Consider the following 21,171-nt stretch of genomic DNA (forward strand, 5'->3'; position numbering starts at 1 on the left):
CTCTCATAAATATTCTAGACATTTTGAGGCAAAGATGCACGTTGGTTGTTTTTGTTTTTGTCTTTGGTGGAGGTTAATAAGAACCTTTTCTGCTATGGGCCCAAGCTCCTCCAGGGCACCTAATAGCAACTCATTGAAAAGGAGAATGTAGAGTCTAAAAAAGCCCAGCTTGCAGAACCGAACAGTAAACACCGACTACTCAGCCTCATTACCCTGCGTCCTGGGGAAATGCTGAGGCTGTAGGGTAAGAATTCTCAAATTTCCACTGGTTTCCAGTACTGAGATCGGAAGCGTACCACGGACTGACCCGTCCCCTGGACACAGTGAGGACGTCCCGAGAAAATATGCAAAACATGGACTGGAAGGCATTGCACCTCAGTCTTGACACGGTCGTAACAGTGACATGAGAACTGACCTAACTTCCTCAGGGCTAATGCGAATCAGCATGAGCCCAAAGCTGACTCCTGTCAGGTGGAGGTCGGCATACCCCCACATTCCAACCTTTTTACCAGTTTTGACCCCAGCTCTCACTTCCGTGGGACAATCTGGTTCTCTCCTGGACTTGATCATTGTCGCTACGGCCACACAGCACTCTTAGCGGGCGATGCGCGCGGTGAAGTGGCTCATTACGGAAGTCGCTGGGCAAAGCTCAGGATGAGAACCAGCAGATTACAACGCAGGGCCAGGAAGTGTGCAGCCAAGTCTGGAAGGCTCCCCCACGGAGCCTTTAGTACAGGAAGGCCGGTCCCTAGCAGAGGGCAGCGCTGGAAGGAGTTGAGGAGGTGGAAATCCACGTTGGTGTTGGTAGGAGCCATACCGTTCGTGTGGGAGGGCACCAGAATGAGAAGAAGGCTGCAGAGCACGAACCCCGCAAGCCTGGGTGGACGTGCCCGTCGGGAGCGGAGGCTGGCTGCTTAAAAGAGACTCCAGTGCTGGGAAAACCATTGGAGGTTGTACCCCACTAGAGGAAATTTCTTGGCAAATGCTTTGAGTACTTTTGTGCAGAGCACCGAAGGCCCATGTGCTGGGACAGGGACCCAATCCCAAGGGTTAGGACCATGATTTAGGAATAAGAACACAACTCGGCTAGATCTCCCCCAGGAACAAGAACATCAGCTGCACACCAGGACAGACCGCAACACTTTCACAGGAAGATCAGTGTGTTAGTCTGGGTGGACCAGAGAAACAATTCAGAGACACTCGTGTGTATAAGAAAGAGCTTTATATAAAGGGGCAATTGTATATTAAGAAAACATCCTGACCCAGTCCAGATCAAGTCCATATTAGCTCATAACTCCAATATTAGCCCATATGTCCGATACTAGTGCATAAATTCTTGTATAGACTCACACAGCACATACGATTATGGCAAATTCAGGAAGATTACAGGCCAGTGGGTGGAAAGTCTTGTGGATCCAGTGGCAGTGGAAGCATCTAGCCCTGACGTGGGTTTCCATGTGGCTCCTCCAGCTCCAGGACTCTGGCTGCAATCAGCCAAGCTCCATGTGGCTTGTCAACAGGAAGAGGAAGAAGAGAGTGTGTAACTGCCACAATAATATAAATCAAAGTCTTCACCGTGTTGATCTACAATGTGCAGCATAATAGAGTAATTATTAAAACAAAGTAAAAAGGAAGATAAAAAAGCAAAAAAGCAGGGAAAATAGAAGGTTCAATATTGAAACAAGAAAAGACCCAGATGTGACCCGATAATGACGTCCACTGACAGACAGAATCCTAAGTGTTACTGCTGTGTTATATCAAACAGAAAATGATGGCTAAGATAGATAAAAGATAGCAAATGTAAAGAGAAATATAATGCATAAAAATTATTACATAACTTCCCTAAAGCTGCAAAATATAATAGCTGATGATATACTGACTAAGGACTAGTTTTCTGAATCTGGTTCAATGTTTAGGCTCAATAGCTGGAAAATGTTTTAAAATCAAGAGGGAAGAAAAGTAGAAACTCAGATGATACAAATGTGGGATTAAGTGAATAAGAGCGACTTAACTTTTTTAAATAGCCTAAAGAATTTATAGGAACAGATGAACATACTTTGTGAATTGAGAAGAATTTTATGAAGATACCGTATATATTCAAATATAAGCCGACCTGAAATTTTCAAACAAGTATTTGGGTCAGCTTATACTAGAGTATATAGGTAAATAAAAACTAAGAGTTCAAAATGAAAATTCTTGGGCAAATTTGATTAGACCCTTCCCTTATGTCATCTTAAATATGAAATTCAAGTGGTCTGATTCTCTCTACCTGTTTTTAGCCATATCGCTAAATTCCTCCAAGCCTAGCCTGACTCAAAATTCTTTGTTCGTGAGCCTCTTTTTTCCTTTTCCTTCTCTCTGCTGTCTTTTTACGGAATCACTTCCAACTCATCCTTCAGTACCTGAGGTTAGGCTCTTCCTGACTCACCCCCCACCCCGTGCAGGCTGGGTTCGACCCCCACTGGTGTGTTTCCTTAGTCTCCTCTGTGTACCTGTACTGGAGTTCTTGCCGAGCCACTTTCCGTTCCCACGTTCTCTTACTGTAAACTCCTAGAGGACAGGACCTGTGCTGGGTTCAACTTTGCATCCAGGGAGCCAGCCGTGGGAGCCGAGGTATGATGGGATGAGCAGCAGCATTGGCTTTGATGGAACGCATATTGCGGGTGGGCACTGTGCTAAATACTCTGCAAGTTGAAGCTGCTCGAATCCTCCCAACCACCTTCTCAGTCAGGCTCTGTCCTCATCTTCCCTTTACGATTGAGCACCAGAAAGAATACAAGAGACCTACCCAAGCCCGCTCCACGAAGAAGTGGAGCTAGAGCCAGAACTTAAAACCAGCGCCCCTGTTCTAAGCACGTGCATACTGCTCAGGTAGCCCTGGCTGGACAGATGGGTCCAGGGCTTGAATTCAGGTCTCCTGACGTCAAGTCCTGGACACGCTCTCTTATAGCAATGCATTTCTCAGCTGCGTGATCTCGCTCTCAGCTCAGTCTCTCAAGTCACGTATCCTCAGCTAGGTGGTAGAAAGTATCGGTTGATCTGCCTGCTCCAAATTTGGATCAGTTCTATGTACAAGTTATACTTGGTTTGGTCCTGAGTGGTATTACCAGTGATCTTAGAGGATTGTTTTGTGTAGAACGGGGACACATACCGAAGGATCAGAAGATGATAATTCTGCTGAAGAAGAGGAGGAGGAAGAGGAGAAGGAGGAGGACGAGGAGGAGGATGAGGAGGATGAGGAGGAGGAAGATAGCGAAGAGAGCAGTGAGGAGGAAAAAGGAACAGAGGAAGATACACAGGAAAATGAATCTCCCAAGCAGGCGGTCCATGAAGAATATGTTGCTGTTGGAGATTTTGCTGCCCAGCAGGTTGGAGATCTTACATTTAAGGTAGGGAGAGCATCCTCAGAGGAACAAGACAACTCTTGTTTGTATTCTGGCCTTTCATGTTCCTGGTGTTAAGTCCTCTAAGACTAATTCTGTTGAAATGAATTAAGTAATAGTTAGGATTTACCAGGTCAAAGGAGCAGGAGAGCCTGTTATGAAAGTCACCTGGTGGTAAAATGGTAAAAGAGCTCATGCTTCCTTTTTAAGGTCGCGCTAATACTGATCATTTCCCGAGTTAGGGGTAAAACTCAGCACTGTACTCTTGAGTGTCATATGCATATATTTATTTGGATGAAGTCCAGGCAGTGTACCTGGCTAGAGGCAGTGTAGCTGGCTTCATGCTTGTGTTAGTCTAGGGAAACTAGGGAAACAGACCCACAGAACCCCATATGTATAAGAGAGAGTTTTATATAACGGGTAAGTGTATATTAAAAAAGCATCCCAACCCAGGGCTGTCCAAGCCCATAAGTTCAATATTAGCCCATATGTCCGACACCGATGTACAACGTCCTCCTCCATCTCACAAAACACATGCAATGATGCCAACTGCAGGAGGAAGGCCGAGTCAGTGAGCGTGTAAACTTCTCAGTGCTGGCAGGGGTCTCCATGCAGCTTCTCTAGCACCTAGGACCGCACTGGGGTAGGTCCATGTGGCTTCTTCTCCTCAGGGTTGTCTTGCAGGACGTGAGCCTTGCTAGCTGAAGTCGGGAACTGGCTAAGGCAGCTGCATCCTGGTCCAAACATCACAAAGCAAGAGACTCCGAGAACTAGAAAGGCGAGGCTCACCAAGCCATTTACGCCTGTGCCCTTTAATTAACCCCACATGTGTTTATTGGCCAGGTTGGCACAATGAACCTTAACTACCTCAATGCTGTTGCTAGGTAGCAGCTCTTCTTGCTGCCTCAGTGTGGAAGGGGCTTGATGAGGAACTGACCTGCTCCCTTCCTTTGTACCCACACTGACTCAGCTGTGCCTGAGTCAAGATTGGTGTGAGGCCGTGTTTCCTGTTAGGAGGATGGTAACAAATTTATGACTCTTGATACTTGTATTTGTGAAGATTCACAGTTTAGTAACTGATTGACAATAAAACATGCAAGAATAAATTGTAGCTAAGTGGATTGTTTAGTTCCCAGGGCTTCCCCTACCCCCTACTTCTTGAAAATGTCATCCATGTTCACAATAATGTGTATTTTAAGTGTTTGCTTTTGAATGTTCTGAGGGGTGGAAGTTGTGTTTTCTTTTTTTGTAAGAAACCATTTTATTTTGAATTGATTTTGATTTTATATGAGTTTGGTTTCATCCTTATGTTTCCACTGCATTGTTGTTGGATGGCAGGACAGAGTAGAACTGCCCAGAGTAGAAACACTTTTTCAAAGAGCAATTGTATTTTCTCTAAATGGGCAAGTGTCATTCACAACATACCTAGTGAATGATCACTGTCTTCAAATTGATTCAGACATTTCCACCCTGTAGGACAGAGTAGCACTGCCCCTGTGGGTTCCCAGGACTGTAACCCTCTGCAGGAGTAGAAAGCCTCACCTTTCTCCTGAAGAGCAGCAGGTGCTTTCAAACTATTGACCCTGCGGTTAGCAGCCTAAAGAGGATGTAACCCACTATGCTACCAGAGCTCCTCTCAAGTGAATTAGGGGAGCACATATTGCTAGTTCAATTTTTTTACTTCAAATATTTTTGCTTCACAATAGGACTGGAATGGAATTGGATTGTTTAGAAGTTTATATACCACTTCTGAAAAGATCTTTTTTCCATAAAGAAAATCAGAAAGTGTCTTGAACAAGTATTGGGCTTCTGAAAGTGATTATTCCTATTTGAATATGTGGCTTTTGTGTGTTACAATAGCTAAGTAACCAAAAGAAAAATTTCATTTATAGTCTCATTTAGTTTAGAGGTTGTGTATTAGAAAGCTCTTGATGAAAAATTAGAATAAACAGTAGACCCTTTCTTCAGCACATATGTGGAATCATTAGTAATGAAGTATGTGCATGATTGTTGAATTTTATTTTTCTTAATTTTTTACATTTTATTATTTGTAGAAAGGAGAAATTCTCCTTGTGGTTACAAAGAAGCCTGACGGTTGGTGGGCCGCTCGGAACGCCAAAGGAGATGAAGGGCTTGTTCCCAGGACGTACTTGGAAGTTAGTCTTGGCTGTTTGCTTTTTCTTGTTTCTCCTTAAAAACGTTTTCACATTTGTAATAAGGCAGTATGCTGTACTCTTTGACTATTATACAGGCTTTACACCATTAGATCTTATTTTATATGTTATATTTTACAAAGGCTTTCTGCCTGTCAGAAGCTATCTGCCATGCACATCCCCACCCATGCCAACAAGGGTGCTTGCATGTGCACATGTTCACCCGTGTTGATGGTCCTCAGGAGTCTGCTTCATTTTTGTCACTGTGACCGACACAAAGCCTCATCATTGTTTTTATTTGCATTTTTTGTGCTGCTAATGAGATTGGATATCATTTCATCTGCCTTGCGACCATTTATATTCATTTGTGAATTTCCACTTCAGTTCTTTTGGCTATTTTTCTAAAGGATTAAAAAAGCCATTTTCTTATCAGTTTATACAAGTTTTTGTAGTATCGTAATAAACAAAACAAACCCACAGCCATTGAGTCCACGCTGGCTCATACTAAAGTATTCATCCTTGGACACCTTCCAGATGTGTTTACTTTTTAACTTAGCTTTTACCTGTCAGTCTTTCTGTATATGATGTTTGGCTTTGATATAATCATTAAGACAGGCTTCTTCATCTCCTGATTATGTTCTATGACTACTTCCATATTTTTATTCATCTGATTTTGCATTTAGCTTGTTCTCCACCTCAGTCCTTATAATTTTTGCAAATAACATGCTTATTAGTCATGTCTTGAACATCTTTCCCCACTGATTTTGTTTGTGTGTTTTATTACATATTTATTGCATTATCAATTATGAATTAGAGATGTCTTTTTTAGTAGTAGTAGTTGGGATTTAATACCCACTAATTTTTTTATTTGGCCCATATACTCAATTCCTCTATACTTGGTCTGCTTTCTGAAAGTATTGGGGGTTTTTTGTTGGTGATTTTTACATTTGGTATAAAGCACTTTGTATTTCCATGATTTTTCAGCCCTACATGAAAGAAATAGACCAAGAATCAAGTGGAGAAGGCAGTGAAGAAGCTGTGGAGGTTGTGGACGAAACAGTGGATGGAGCAAGTGTTAAACAGAGGTGATGAAAAGAATGAGAGGATATCACAATAGATGAGGACACGTTTATTTATTTTGACTGCTCCATATGTAACTGGAGACTGTTGAAGCGTAGACAACTTGTGCCTGGAGAACAGTGCTTTACCTAAAGGGCATTAGAAAGTTACACTGTTGCTTTACCTAAAGAGCATTGTGAAGTTACACTGTTGCTTTACCTAAAGAGCATTGTGAAGTTACACTGTTGCTTTACCTACAGGGCATTGTGAAGTTACACTGTTGCTTTACCTAAAGAGCATTGTGAAGTTACACTGTTGCTTTACCTAAAGAGCATTGTGAAGTTACACTGTTGCTTTACCTAAAGAGCATTGTGAAGTTACACTGTTGCTTTACCTACAGGGCATTGTGAAGTTACACTGTTGCTTTACCTAAAGGGCATTAGAAAGTTACACTGTTGCTTTACCTAAAGAGCATTGTGAAGTTACACTATTGCTTTACCTACAGGGCATTGTGAAGTTACACTATTGCTTTACCTAAAGGGCATTAGAAAGTTACACTGTTGCTTTACCTAAAGAGCATTGTGAAGTTACACTGTTGCTTTACCTACAGGGCATTGTGAAGTTACACTGTTGCTTTACCTAATGGGCATTATGAATTTAATTGTGTGATGATTTCCTTCTGCCTTGCTTTCACTAGAGACCTGGAGGCTTTCAGAACTTATTTATGATTCAGTATCTTGGCTCTTGATTAATGAAGCTTGCCTGCTCTCATCTCGTTATTTTGTCTCCCCAGAACCGATTCCCACTGGAGTGCTATTCAGAAAGCTGTCTCAGAGGTGGGTCTCTCCTGCCTTGTTGATGGTATCTTGTTACCTTATCGTTCCGGTCAGGCTCTGAATCCACCCAGGATGGAGATTTTAGGAGACAGCACCAGGTCTTAAATAAGATATCACTGATACTTGCTCACTGCTATCGAATTGATTCCAACTCACAGCAACCAAACAAGACAGACTGGAACTGCTCCTGTGGGCTTCCACTGTGAATCTTGACATGACCAGAAAGCTTCCTCTTTCTCTCATGGATCTGCTGTTGGGTTTGATCCACTGCCTGTGGGCAGTTAGCAGCTCAACACAGGACCCATGATGAGACCAGGGCGCCTTGAGGGAATCCCAAGTAGAGAACATGAGATGTTATCTCATCATCTCTGTAAGCCCTCCTCCAAGTAGTAATCTTGCTGGGTTAGAAGAGTAGCTAGCTCACACATGGTAGGACGTGAGAGCCTGGCAACATCCATCTCAGTGAGTCTGCCTGGATTTCTCTCATTTGCATGAAGATGAATGTCAATATGCAGTTAATATTCCAACAGTGCTCAAAAAAGTAAAAATCATCCAGGATCCTATCGTTTAAAAAATTATGTAACAAAATGAACCTTCTCCCTCTACTTTCTCAGAGTCCCACCTCTGTAAATGACCACTGCCAGCACTTATGTCCATGTCCTGCCTCCCCATTCACTCTGCTCATACCTTACATGCACATGCCTGTCTGTGTCCATGCATATGGACATGTACCTGGACATGCTTGTGTATGCACGTATGGACACATACATAAGAAAGCCATTAACTCCTCAGTGCATATGAGTCGATGATATGAATTCATCGTCCTGGGGTGCTACTCTGTAGGTGGGGACACGAGTGGGTTCATTTTGGTAAGAGGTGTGTGGGAACAGCTGTCTAGAGCTGAGCGCTGTACCCTAGACTCTGCATGGGACCGAGGTCCTAGAGGGAGACCCGGAGTCAGTGATAGCATCTTCTCGTGACTTTGTTGACAACCAAATTGCTGTACTTGTCCAATAAGACATAGACATTTGTGTGGGGTTTGCTGAGGGACCGTAGGGTCTCTGATGGTAAGGAGAAAGTATCATAGAGGTGAGACGATGGATGAAAACAAGCAAATCAGTTGTGGTTTCTCCTCTCAGCAGATAAGCACCGTTGGTGTGTTAACCACTATGGGAGCCGTTCCTGCCGGGTTCCGGCCTTCCTCCCTCTCCCAGCTCCTGGAGGAAGGTGAGGTGTATCTGCCAGCCGCCCACACTTTGAGTCAAGCAATCAAGGTTGAAGTCTAGTGTTTCTGTCACAACCAAAGCAAGGGGCACAAATGGTTAAGAGCTGGGTTGTTGACCAAATGGTCAATGGTTCAAACCCACCAGTTTCTCCAGGGGACAAAGATGAGGCTGCCTACCTCTGTAAAGGTTTTAGCCTTTGAAACCCTATGAAGTAGTTAGTTCTACTCTGCCCTATAAGCTGGGGTTGAAAAAAACTGAAACAAGTATCACTTCACCAGTATCATCTGACCCTAGTAGGAATCAAACTTTTTTTTTAAGTCTTTATATGAAGAGATATAGAGGTGGATTACTAAATGGCTTTGGGTTTATAACAGAAAATTTAAAAAGATTTCAAGTCTATTTATAATTTCTTCATTATAAATGCACTTGAACTCACATATTTTTAAAGTGTATAAGTGTATGCATATATAAGTATTAACTTCAGGTAACTGTCTTTTTCTCTCAAAACTTTTCTTTATTGAAAAAATTCCTAGCCACATATTTAAAAATTACATATATATTAGAAATAGACAGGATCTTAGAGATAGTGTCTGTGTATCTGGAGTGAATTGTTCGTTGATAAAATAGAATTATGCCTTCTTACCTGTTTTCTTATATCGCAAGCCAGTGTTTATTCTGAATATTCAGTTTACAGAGCTGGTCTTTGCGTTTTACACAACTGGGATTTGTCTAAGTTGTAAAAGAAGCAATATGGTTAATTACTGGTCCCCACTGCTTTCTTCCTGAAATGACCCTGCTCCTGCTGTCAGCGGGAAGTTTTCCACGTGCTTTTCTTCTTCTTCTTTTTAAAATCATTTTATTGGGGCTCGTACAACGCTTATCACAATCCATACATACATCCAGTGTGTCAAGCACATTTGTACACTTGTTGCCATCATCATTCTCAAAACATGTTTTTCTACTTGAGCCCTTCATATCAGCTCATTTTTCCCCTCCCTCACCCTTGATAATTTATAAATTATTATTAATTTTTTCATGTCTTACACTGACCGATGTCTCCCTTCACCCACTTTTCTGTTGTCTGTCCCCCAGGGAGGGGGTTATATGTAGATCCTTGTGATCGATTCTCCCTTCTCCCTCACCTTCCCTCCACCCTCCTGGTATCACCACTCTTGCCACTGGTCCTGAGGGGTTCATCTGTCCTGGTTTCCCTGTGTTTCCTGTTCATACCTGTACTCAGTGTACATGCTCTGGTCTAGCCAGATATGTAAGGTAAAATTGGGATCATGATAGTTGAGGAGGAGGGGGTGTTGGAGAAGCATTTAGGAACTAGAGGAAATTTTTATGTTTCATTGCTGCTACACTGCACCCTGACTGGCTTCTCTTGTCCCCGCAACCCTTCTGTAAGGGGATGTCCAGTTGCCTACAGATGGGCTTTCGGTCTCCACTCCATGCTCCCCCTCATTCACAATGATAGGATGTTTTTTTATTTGATGCTTGGTACCTGGTCCCATTGACCCCTTGTCATCATTTTCTATGGCTTGACCAACATTCATTTCCAGAGAGAGGTTTTGTTTGGCCTTTTCTATAATTTAACCACACACCAAGGACATTCCCCAAAGATATAAACACGCATGGACTCATTCTTACAAGCAGCTGTAAATTACTCCATTGTCTGAATATTGATGAACTTCTAGGTTTGGCTTCTCTACTAGAGGCCTAGATGGTGAGAGAAACCTCTCTCCCACATAACAGTTAAGGTAAAAGCGGTCACAGGGTAGATGATGGCTTCAGGGTGTGCAGGGCCGAGTCTCTTTCTGATTTATTGTTCCTCCATTTGGAGAAGGGCATGGCCGTGTGACTGAATTCAGGGACCTGAGAGAATGAATGTAATGTGACTCTGGAACTTGACATTGGAGGGAAGAGGCATGCCTTCTCCGGCTTAAGATTTTCCCAAAGAGCCGCCCGCATCCCCGGACCGTTTCAGCTTTTCTGATTCATTCTTTGATGCCGCTGTATTTGACAACTTGTGTGTCTAGCTGGTGTGAAGAGGGAGGAAGGGGCGGCCTTCTGTGTGCCCTGAGACATTGGGTTTCCTGTGGAAGGACTGCTTTTAGGGGTCCTGTGCTGGGACAGCTGGCTCTAGCCTCGTCCTCCTTAGGTCTCAGGGTCATTTCCATTTTCTCAGAGATGCTGTACCTTCGATAACATAATTGCCTTTTACTCCTGTACATTTTATACATCAAAGCCAGCTATTAGCTTGCTTATTTACTTATCTACTTTGTTTATTTTTTCAATGGCTTCTCTCACTCAGCTGTCAAGTTCTTAGCACAGAACCTGGCACAGAGGAGAGAGAATGACTAAATACATGATTTTATAACAAGAATTCTTCATGGCGAAAATATGAAAGGATGGTATAAGAAAGTTTTTGTATTAGGAAGTGAAACTAATGATTTTATTTTTTTCTCTAAAATGTCCAAAAGGTAGCTATAGACTTCTGCATTAAAAAAAAAGAAAGAAAGAAGCCTTCACCATGGGACAAGTTGTTTTCTCACAAGTCGCTACCATCTTTCTTACGTCGTGCTAGGCTCAGCTACATGTGCTTCCAAATGTTTTTTTTAAAAAAAAGAATCGTTTTATTAGGGGCTCATACAACTCTTATCACAATCCATACATATATCAATTGCGTAAAGCACATTTGTACATTCATTGCCCTCATCATTCTCAAAAACATTTGCTCTCCACTTAAAACCCTGATATCAGGTCCTAATTTTTCCCCTCCCTCCCTACTCCCCTCTCCCTTCCTCATGAACGCTTGATCATTTATAAATTATTATTTTGTCATATCGTGCACTGTTCGGCATCTCCCTTCACCCACTTTTCTGTTGTCTGTCCCCCAGGGAGGAGGTCACATATAGATCCTTGTAATTGGTTAGCCCTTTCCAACCCAGCCTCCCTCTATTCTCCCAGTATCGCCCCTCACACCCCTGGTCCTGAAGGGATCATCTGCCCTGGATTCTCTGTGTTTCCAGTTCCTATCTGTACCAGTGTACAACCTCTGGTCTAGCCAACCTTGCAAGATAGAATTGGGATCATGATAGTGGAGGGGAGGTGGGGAGGAAGCATTTAGGAATTAGAGGAAAGTTGTATGTTTCATTGTTGGTACATCGCATCCTGACTGGCTCGTCTCCTCCCTGAGACCCTTCTGTAAAGAGATATCCAGTGGCCTACAAATGGGCTTTGGGTTTCCACTTTGCACTGCCTCCCTCATTCACTATGGTAAGATTTGTTGTTCTGATGATGCCTGATACCTGATCCCTTCGACACCTCATGATCGCACAGGCTGGTGTGCCCCTCATGTGGGCTTTGTTGCTTCTGAGCTAGATGGCCGCTTGTTTACCTTCAAGCCTTTAAGATCCCAGTTGCTATACCTTTTGATAGCTGGGCACCGTCAGCTTTCTTCACCACATTTGCTTATTCACCCATTTGTCTTTAGCAGTTGTGTTGGGAAGGTGCGCATCATAGAATGCCAATTTAATAGAAGAAATTATTCTTGCACTGAGGGAGTACTTGTGTGGAGGCCATCTGCTACCTTAATACTGAGCCTATAAGTATATGCACATAGATCTATTTCCCCATCCTCATATGTAAATGTATTTGTATGTGTACATGTCTTTATCTAGAACTCTATAAATGCCCTTGGCCTCCCAACTCTTTCCTCTATTTACCTTGACCATCCTCCTGTCCCACTCATGCTCAGTCCCCACCAGGGTTTCAGCAATTCCTCTTGGTTTCATTACCCTGATCATGCCCTACCAGGCCTCCCACACCCTCCTCACCACTGATTTGGATCACTGGTAGTTCCCTTGTCCCTGGGTTTGTTAACACCGCTACCTTTCCCCCTGCCTCCCCCTCTCCCATGTCCCCCCGGGAACTAGCTTCCTAATGTTTTCATGTGTGAATCTACACGGATATGCTCTTCAGGGAAAGAAATGAAAGCTCCTCATAAAGGCATGGCATCTTCGAGTCTGTTTCTTAAATCTGTGACATATTATCCTGGGTTTGGCGCATTGAATTTTGAAAAAAAAATTATTTTTTTCAGGGAATCACTTTCGAGCAAGTTACTTCTTACAACCAGAGCTCACGCCTTCACAGCTAGCCTTCAGAGATTTGATGTGGGACGCGGAGGCCGGCACGGTGAGTCCCGCAGCCTCGCCGTGACTGCACGCTAGGCAACAAGACGTGTGCTATTGTAGCGGTCGGTGTCTGTCTGTATTAACAGCCCTTGAATAAATGACACTTACGTGTTTGAACTTGTGACCGGGGGTGGAAGTTCATCTCTGATTCTTTCTTTAAATTGATAAAGGTGACAAACCATTAGATTGTGTTATAGTTGTTGTTTTTCACATGGTATCTTTAATGAAATGCCATATGAACATAAAGCAGAATCTAAAGTTTCTTTAATTAAAACTACACTTTAAATATTGGAATACCAATTTATCCACAACTAAAATATACCGCTGAAATAGATCTGAATACGCTCTTAAAGTGGTCACTGCATTTTCTCTGTCAAAACATCTACCCAGATACCCAGGATAATCAAATAACTGCTTAGCATCAGAACAAAGAAAAATTCATGTTAATGACAGGTGATTTTGCTGTGGATACTTTATAAATTGTATGAATTGTGTGAGGCTGGGCTTTCTAGAGAAGCAAAATCAGTGATGCTTATATATGTAAATTAAGACATTTGTATCGAGAAAGCAGCTCCCACAGTTATAGACAGAGCGAAGTCCAGTCTGGTTCAAGCCCATGAGTCAGATGTCAAGCTGGAGCTTTGTTCTGACTCTGGTACACATGGGGCTGATGAACCAAGACGCAGGAAGAACACAGTTGGATGGATCCAGGGTTGAATTAGCCCAAGGTCAGCAGGTCTTATGGTAGGCTCTGAAACACTCAGGATCAGCAGGCCAATGACTCAAGTTCAAAGAACCAGAGGCTGATGAACCAGGTGCAGGATCCAGGCCAGCAAGAAGTGAGGAAGGTCTGCACAGCATTTACATCGATAAGAAGGCCACACCCCCAAGAAAACATTACCAGGGCTGGAACCTGAGCAAACGGTTGCATTTTACCTTCCCACAGCACCTCCCATTTACATTAGATGTTAGTTCACATCATGGGAGAGGCCTCAGTCACCAGACTACTGAGAATTCCGCTCCAGCCAAGTTGACACAAAACCTAATTAGCACACTCAAATACTATAAATAAGAATGAATCATCAGAATGAACCTGGGATCCATCCAGAGGAACAAAGAGTGGCGAAGTCCACAGGTATGTGGAAACAATCAGGCCAGTGGACTAAAGGACCATGCAAACATCAGTCCTCTTGAGCATGAGACCAGAAGAACCCGATGGTGCCCACCACCACCACCAACTGCCCCCAAAAGGATCGACTTAGCAGTCTCTCCCGGAGAGACTGGAAGAGAAATGTGGAACTCAGCCCACAGCCATCCAAGAGACCAGGCTTCCTGGCTGGATAGAGACTGATGGGTCCCCATTCTTGGCCACCCTCAGGTTTGGCACTGAATTATCCCGTGTTAGGATCATCCATCCCTCCAGAGAATAGTCGCTCTGCGTCAGATTTGACGCCTTGGCAGGGAGGGCTCAGAGGGTTAGAAAAGGAGGAGGACGGGGAGCAGGAAACCCAGGGAGAGAGTGGGCCACGCAACGTGACTGTGAGGAGATAATAATGAACTGAATCAAAACGCGTGGGATGTGTTGAATGCAAAACTGTGATCTGCTCGGTAAGCCTTGAACCTGGGTCTGGAATGTGTAGTGATTCAGGGGCCAGCTCATGCATCTCACCTCAGTTACTGGCTTTTCTTTCCAACACCATGTTCTGTAGTTACATAAAAGCACAAATATTTTAAAAATAAATCTGTGCGAGATATTTAGTTGAACTATTTAAAATTTTCCTTTAAAACAAACTATTGGAACTTTTCTTGGCTAGGCATGTAAAATTGTTCCTTTGCTTTGGGAAATTCATTTGTCTTGTAATTCATAAAAATAAACCTTTTATTTACAACGAACTTCTCTTTCAGATTAAGTCAAGGACAAGCCGAGTGTCATTGGCCCTGACACTGTGGAGCTGTAAAATGATCCCTCTCCCGGGGACGAGCATACAGGTTCTTAGCAGACATGTCCGCCTCTGTCTGTTTGATGGTAACAAGGTGAGCCTCCTGAAGAAAGAAGTGCGCTCATACCAAGATGCTGCATGTTTACACGATGCAGCCTGGTGTCTCCTTGTCTCCCTCTGTATATATCTTCACTCTGTCCACATGGGTAGGCTCCAGAGACTAGGTATGTGGGGGGAACCAGCCCCTCGCACTATCATGGGTTCGGTAAGCACAGTTGTATGGTTAAATATATATAAATGGTTATATTAAAGTCATAGAGAATAAGAGAGACAGAAGAGAGAGTAAAATGAAGGAGTCAGACACATTTCATGGTAGCATGCTCACCTCCTGGACGGCCATGATCTCAGCAGCCAGGTCTGCGCACAGCACGGGCAGAGGGCAGGAGAGTCTCTCTCTATTTCTGGCCAAGGCCCATATATACTGAGGGGCTTGATTACAGGTAACCACACATGTCACTGGAAGGGGCTGTACAATAGGCATACATGTGACAGGAAGGGGATGAGCTAGGGGTACACACGTAATAGGAAGGGGAGGGACTAGGGGTATACCAGTGACAAGACGGGCAGATCCTAACCTTTAATGTCCTTGAGCTGGAGACTTGATTTATTCTGAGCTCTTCAGGGAAAGCAATCCACTGTCCCAAATTGCAGGGAGTGAGCCCCACCTATGGCAGGACAGACAATAGGGTCTGCTTGCTGTGGGTGGCTGGTGCCTTCAGGGAGATAACTTGACAGTCATTTACCATTTGTTGCAAGCAGTGTCCTAGGTCTGACATATATTGGGGGGAGAGAAGCTGGGGAAAAGTCTTATTATATCCCACATAGGTGATTCTGCGAAAACATGGAAGACGACCACATCTGATCACAACATGAAGGATGATGACATCCTTACATAACTGCCAGATTATATCTTCATAAATGGCCAGGTCACATCATGACATAACTGCTAAGCCACTAAGAATCATGGCTCAGCCAAGCCGTACCTTGAACCATCTTGGCAGGATTCCTCTCCCCTTGCATCCCAGCACTCATTACTGCCAGGCATTCATCATGCATGTGAAAAATAGAGAGTAGATTTCTTCCTGTTGTTGTAGAGGTGAACTGTTGGATAACAATGTAGTCAATAAAGGAGGAGAGAGGAATACAAGAGGCTAAGTCGACAGGTATTGCTGTTGGGGCTCCAGTGCGTATATGCATGGGTTTATTGCAAACACCACGTGTTTAAACTTGTCTCTGCAGTCAGTAGAAGGCTGCGGACAAAGTCTCGCAGTAAGACATGACATCGTCTTGTTAGAGCGCCTGCAAAATGGGCTCTACTGGGTCAGTTCACGTGAAGGCAAGAGAGGCCAGTTCAGAAGGGTATGGTGATGGATTTGTAGGATTCCCAAGGGACAGTCTTTTCTGAAGGACATAGGATGATCACAAAGGCTTATTAGGAAGTAGTTTTAAGTAAACTGAAAATTACATTGATGAGAAAAAGGTCAGGAAAGTTGCATTGACAGTTTTTTTTCATCACAACGATGCACTTGCCCATTCTTTAAAGGTAGCAAGAGCTGTCCCAAAAGGATTTTATTGGGAGACCTTATCCCATTCACTTTATAGCCCTGATATCGTCCCTTCAGACATCTTTTTGTTCCCCAATCACAAAAACTTTAAAAAAAAAAACCACACACACAAAAAACCCCACCAAACATACAAAGAAACACTACCTGTGAGGTTTCCATTTGGCGTGGTGTGAAGCAAAGTGTGCAGAATTCTTTGAGGGAAATGCTGGAGAGATGAAAACACAGGCTTCCGAAGGGTACTGACCTGGATGGAGGCTATGTTAAGAACGGTATCTTCACATCTCGATATCTTTGGTTAAAAATGCATTCTATGACTTTATGGCAATGCTGTTTGACCCACTGTCTGTGTCACTGTGTCTGTGTATGGCCGGCCTAGGTTAAAGCCCTGCTCCATCAGCTGTTCGGTGTGTAACATTGGGAACTTCAGTTAAGTTCTAAGAAACTGCAGAGCTTCCCTTGTACATAAGTTCTCCTGCTACCTTCTAGGGCTATTGTACATCATTCAAGTCTCAAGTGAACACAGAGCATTGCCCTTTTGAGAGATGTACACATTCTGTAACCAACACCCCACCACTCAAGATAAGGAGTCCTGCCTTTACCCTGACAGTGGTTCCCAAGAGAGTATACTTACCAACCAGAATATAAATTGTTTGAAACTCTTAAAAATGGATTTACTTGTAAAATACAGTTTGATTGATACTTAGATGGGAAATGTATACTTTTAAATGTGTATATTAGAAAAGAAGAAAAGTTAAAGTTGTCATTCTCTAAAAGAACCTCTCAAGCTGGTAGAAAAAGAAGTCCAAAGACAATTGAAAAAGAAGTAACAAAAGTATGGGTAGAAATTAATTCAATAGAAAGTAAGCGACAAAAGAGCCAAAAGGCAAAAGTTGATTCTTTGGAAAGATTCATAAAATTGAGAAGTGCATAGGAAGAAGAATCAATAAACTTTAAAAGAGAGAGAAAGAAAAGACAAATGATCAATAGCAAACTTGAAAATGAAGGTATTTCCCCAGAATTCTACAGACAGTAAGTTAAGGAGATATTGTAAACAAGTTCATATTATCAAATTTTACATTTAGTTACCAAAACCAAATCTGTGCCATCAAGTCAATGCTGACTCATAGTGACCCCCCGCAAGTTTCCGAGATTGTAACTGTTTGTGGAGTAGAAAGCCCAGTCTTTCTCTCACAGAGCTGCTGGTGGTTTTGAACTGGTGACCATGCGAGCTGCAGCCCAACTTGGAACCACTACACCACCAAGGCACCTTACAATTTAGATGAAAGCAAAAATTCTTTGAAAAACACAATTTACTAAAACACCCAAGAAAGAAAAATTTAATAGCCTCTGTTAAAGAAATCAAAAATATAATCTTAAATCTCCCAGTGAGAAAACTCTAGGCCCAAATGAATTCCCTGATGAATTCCTTCAAACACTTAAGGGAAAAATAGAGATAATACTTCTAAATTCAGTTTAAAAGGTCCGGAGAAACATGATACCAAAATCTGGCAAAATAACAGGAAATAAAAACTAGAAAGCCAATGCGCTTCAGGCATATAGAAACTAAGTCAGTAAACAAAGTATTAATAAAGTAAATCTAACAATATATAAGGATAATATAGTATCATGGCTACAAAGCCTGAAACTCACTGCCATCAAGCCAATTCTGACTCAGACCCTGTACAACTGGTAGAACTGCCTCTGTGGATTTCTGGAACTGTGACTCTGGGGAGTAGAAAGCCTCGTCCTTCTCCCGGGGCCATTGGGTGAACGGTCTGACTCTAACCACTGCTCCACCAGGCTCTTCAGAGCAGGACTCGTGGGGCTTCATGCCAGAAATCAAGTTGATTTAACATTTGAAAATCAATGCCTGTAATCTGCCTGGTTAACAGAACTAAGAAGAAATACCATCCAGCAATTGATGTAGAAAAGGCACTTGGGAAAATTTCAACGCTCAATTATGATTGAAAAAATATTAACAGACTACGAATAGAAGGGAACAAACTCAGAATAGAAGAGAACATGCTAATTTTGGCAGAGGGCAGGAAGAAGAACCTAAAGCTGTCATCTTACTTAATGGTGAGACATGACACACTTTTACTTCAGATCAAGCTAAATAACCCAGCTTCTTAAGGGAGCAAAAACAATCAGATAAGCATTTGAAAAATGAAAATATATGCCAAGCCAATAGGCCTGTCAGAAGATACTCAATGAAGTAAGTCACCAGGGAAATGCAAATTAAAAGCACAGTGAGCGAGACCAGACTAGAGAAACAAGAAATCCCCTTTAAATACAATCATGCAGGTAGGTTGAAAGTAGGATAAAGTAAGATTTACCTTATAAACACCATTCTCAAGAAAGCTGCAGACTGATTAATATAGTATGCTTCCAGACAAGGAAAATGACAGGAATTACAGAATTTTAAAAGGATAATTCATTAAGAAGGCAGCAATCTAAATGTGTACACCCTTCAAGTGTTTACATGTGATGCAGCTTCAAGATAAAAACCGACGGCATTGGGAAGAGAAATTGGCAAAGCCACAATCGTAATCGGAGACTTTAATATTTTCCGTCATCGGCAGAACTAGTAGACTGGAAAGAAGTAAGGATGCGTATCAGGAACTGAGTACCACTCTCAGCAGACTGCCGCTGACTGGCACTTATACCACACCTCACCCCCAAGGGCAGAATGCGTATTCTTTTCAAGCACACATGGGACACTCACCCAGCTAGACCATACCCTGACATGGAAAGTGAAGCTCAACGAATCTGAAAGAAGTGAAATCACGTAATACATATATCCCTGATCGAATGGAATTAAGTTATAATCATCAATGGAAAGAAAACGAACATGTCCAAAAACTTGGAAAACTTCTAGATAATACATGAGGTGAAAGAGGAACTTTCAAGGGACATTAGAAAACCTTTTAAACTGAACAGAAAATGAGAATGTGGCATATTTTAATTTCTTGGATATAGATAGTTCAAACAGGGCTGAGAAGAAGCATAGTGTTTGCCTTAGAAAAGAAGTAAATTCCCAAACCAATCACCGAAGTTCCTTGAAGTGTGGAAGTGTTACTTGAGCCGAGCTCTGAGAGCAGCAGTTCTCATCCTGTGGGTCATGACTCTTTTAGGGTTCGAACAACCCTTTCCCAGGGGTCACCCGATTCATAGCCATAGTAAAATTACAGTGATGAAGTAGCAATGAAAATAATTTTATGATTGGGTGTCACCACAACATAAGAAACCATGAAAGGGTTGTGGCATCAGGAAGGTGGAGAACTGCTGTCTGAGAGGGTGCGTGTTAGTCTGGGTGGACTAGAGAAACAAATTCATAGAGACACTCGTGTGTATAAGAAAGAGGTTTATATGCAAGAGCAATTGAATATTGAGAAAACATTCCAGCCCAGTCCAGGTCAAGTCCATAAGTCCAATATTAGATATATGTCTGATACCAATCTATCAAGTCCTCTTCAGACTCACAACACATGCAATGATGGTGAATGCAGGAAGATCACAGGCCAGTGGTGGGGAGTCTTGTGGCTCCAGTGGCGGTAGAGGCATCTCTGCTGGCAGGGGTCTCCATGTGGCTCCTTCAGTTCCAGGGTGCTAGGGTAGCTCCATGTGTCTTGTCTGCAGGAATGTTTCCCAGGGAGTGAGCTTGTGTCCCGCCTCCAGTGAGCTATGTATCTTCTTAGTGCCTTCAATGAGGTCATCAAGCTGTGACCTGATTGATGGGCTAACCTCCACCCCTTGGCTCATAAGTCTCCAATTGACAACAGACGATGTAACTAGCAGAGTGAGTATGTCTAACAAGGAGAACTAGCACAGGCACCTGACTGGTGGAGGAAAGGAGCTGGGAAGTGGGAGACCCACGGTGGTGGGGTGGTGTGCGTTGGGTGAAGATCTACAGGGTCAGCAGCGCAGAACCACCAGCTACTCTGCTGGCGGGAGCTGGGGCTTTCTTCTCCCAGACACAGTTACAGCTTTGGAAGCTCATAGAGGCAGTTCTGCCCTGTCCTGTGGGGTCCCTGTGAGTCAGCTTGACCGCATGGCAGTGAGTTTTGGGGTGGGGTGACCAAGTGGAGAGGGAGTGAAGAATGGGACGGATGTGGAAGTGAAAGGGGATATGGTAGAAGTCAGTGTTAGCCGGGAGTTTGAGGAATTTTTCCTAAAGACAGTGAAAATCAGTGATTACTATTAGATTAGATTACGCTTTTAGAAAGACCTCTGATTCTCTCCCAGGCGAATGGATAAGAGGAACACAAAAGAGCCACGAGGAGGCCATTTGGAGGGTGCAACACAGTGTAGCGGTCAAGGCAGCAGTGCCCCTTTCAAGGGAACCCAGTCCAGAGCCAGGCTGCTTAGGGGAAGCCGCCTCCGCTCTCGCTCGCGGTGGGATCGGGCCGATCACTCAATAGGGCGCTCCTCGCTTTCCTCGGCTGGAACACGTCTCAAAGCCAATGTGAGGGCTAACTGAATTAATTTAAGCAAGGTGCCGAGAACAATAAACGTCGGTGTGATAGAAGTGTGACTCGGGGATAGGTAAGATGTAGACAAGGGTAGTGGGAGTGGAGATGCAGGAGGTAAAAGTCCACACAACTTGATGGGTGAAGGGACGAGGGTGTTAGCATGGCAGTGTGATAAGGAACAGGGGGGAGGGTCTGGTTGGAGGAGTTCCTTGTGCATTGGTTCTGCTCGTGCTGAATATATATATATATTTGTTCATCTGAATTTAGAGTACATAAATGAA

The 21,171-nt window shown here is 43.2% G+C and overlaps 1 protein-coding gene across 2 annotated transcripts in view; it reads left to right on the plus strand.

Annotated features, from left to right (window-relative positions):
* NPHP1 (nephrocystin 1) overlaps window positions 1-21,171 on the plus strand; it is a 62,415-nt gene that overhangs the window by 13,185 nt on the left and 28,059 nt on the right. Inside the window, exons 5-11 of one of the 2 annotated variants that reach the window (XM_075563147.1) lie at window positions 3,137-3,389; window positions 5,438-5,539; window positions 6,521-6,621; window positions 7,389-7,431; window positions 8,571-8,658; window positions 12,760-12,854; window positions 14,759-14,887. In XM_075563147.1, the coding sequence (XP_075419262.1) occupies window positions 3,137-3,389; window positions 5,438-5,539; window positions 6,521-6,621; window positions 7,389-7,431; window positions 8,571-8,658; window positions 12,760-12,854; window positions 14,759-14,887 (811 nt within the window). The remainder of the gene's footprint in view (window positions 1-3,136; window positions 3,390-5,437; window positions 5,540-6,520; window positions 6,622-7,388; window positions 7,432-8,570; window positions 8,659-12,759; window positions 12,855-14,758; window positions 14,888-21,171) is intronic. The other variant, XM_075563149.1, reaches the window with a different exon arrangement.

This window comes from Tenrec ecaudatus, chromosome 11 (assembly GCF_050624435.1).
Source record: "Tenrec ecaudatus isolate mTenEca1 chromosome 11, mTenEca1.hap1, whole genome shotgun sequence".
NCBI classification, from domain to species: domain Eukaryota; kingdom Metazoa; phylum Chordata; class Mammalia; order Afrosoricida; family Tenrecidae; genus Tenrec; species Tenrec ecaudatus.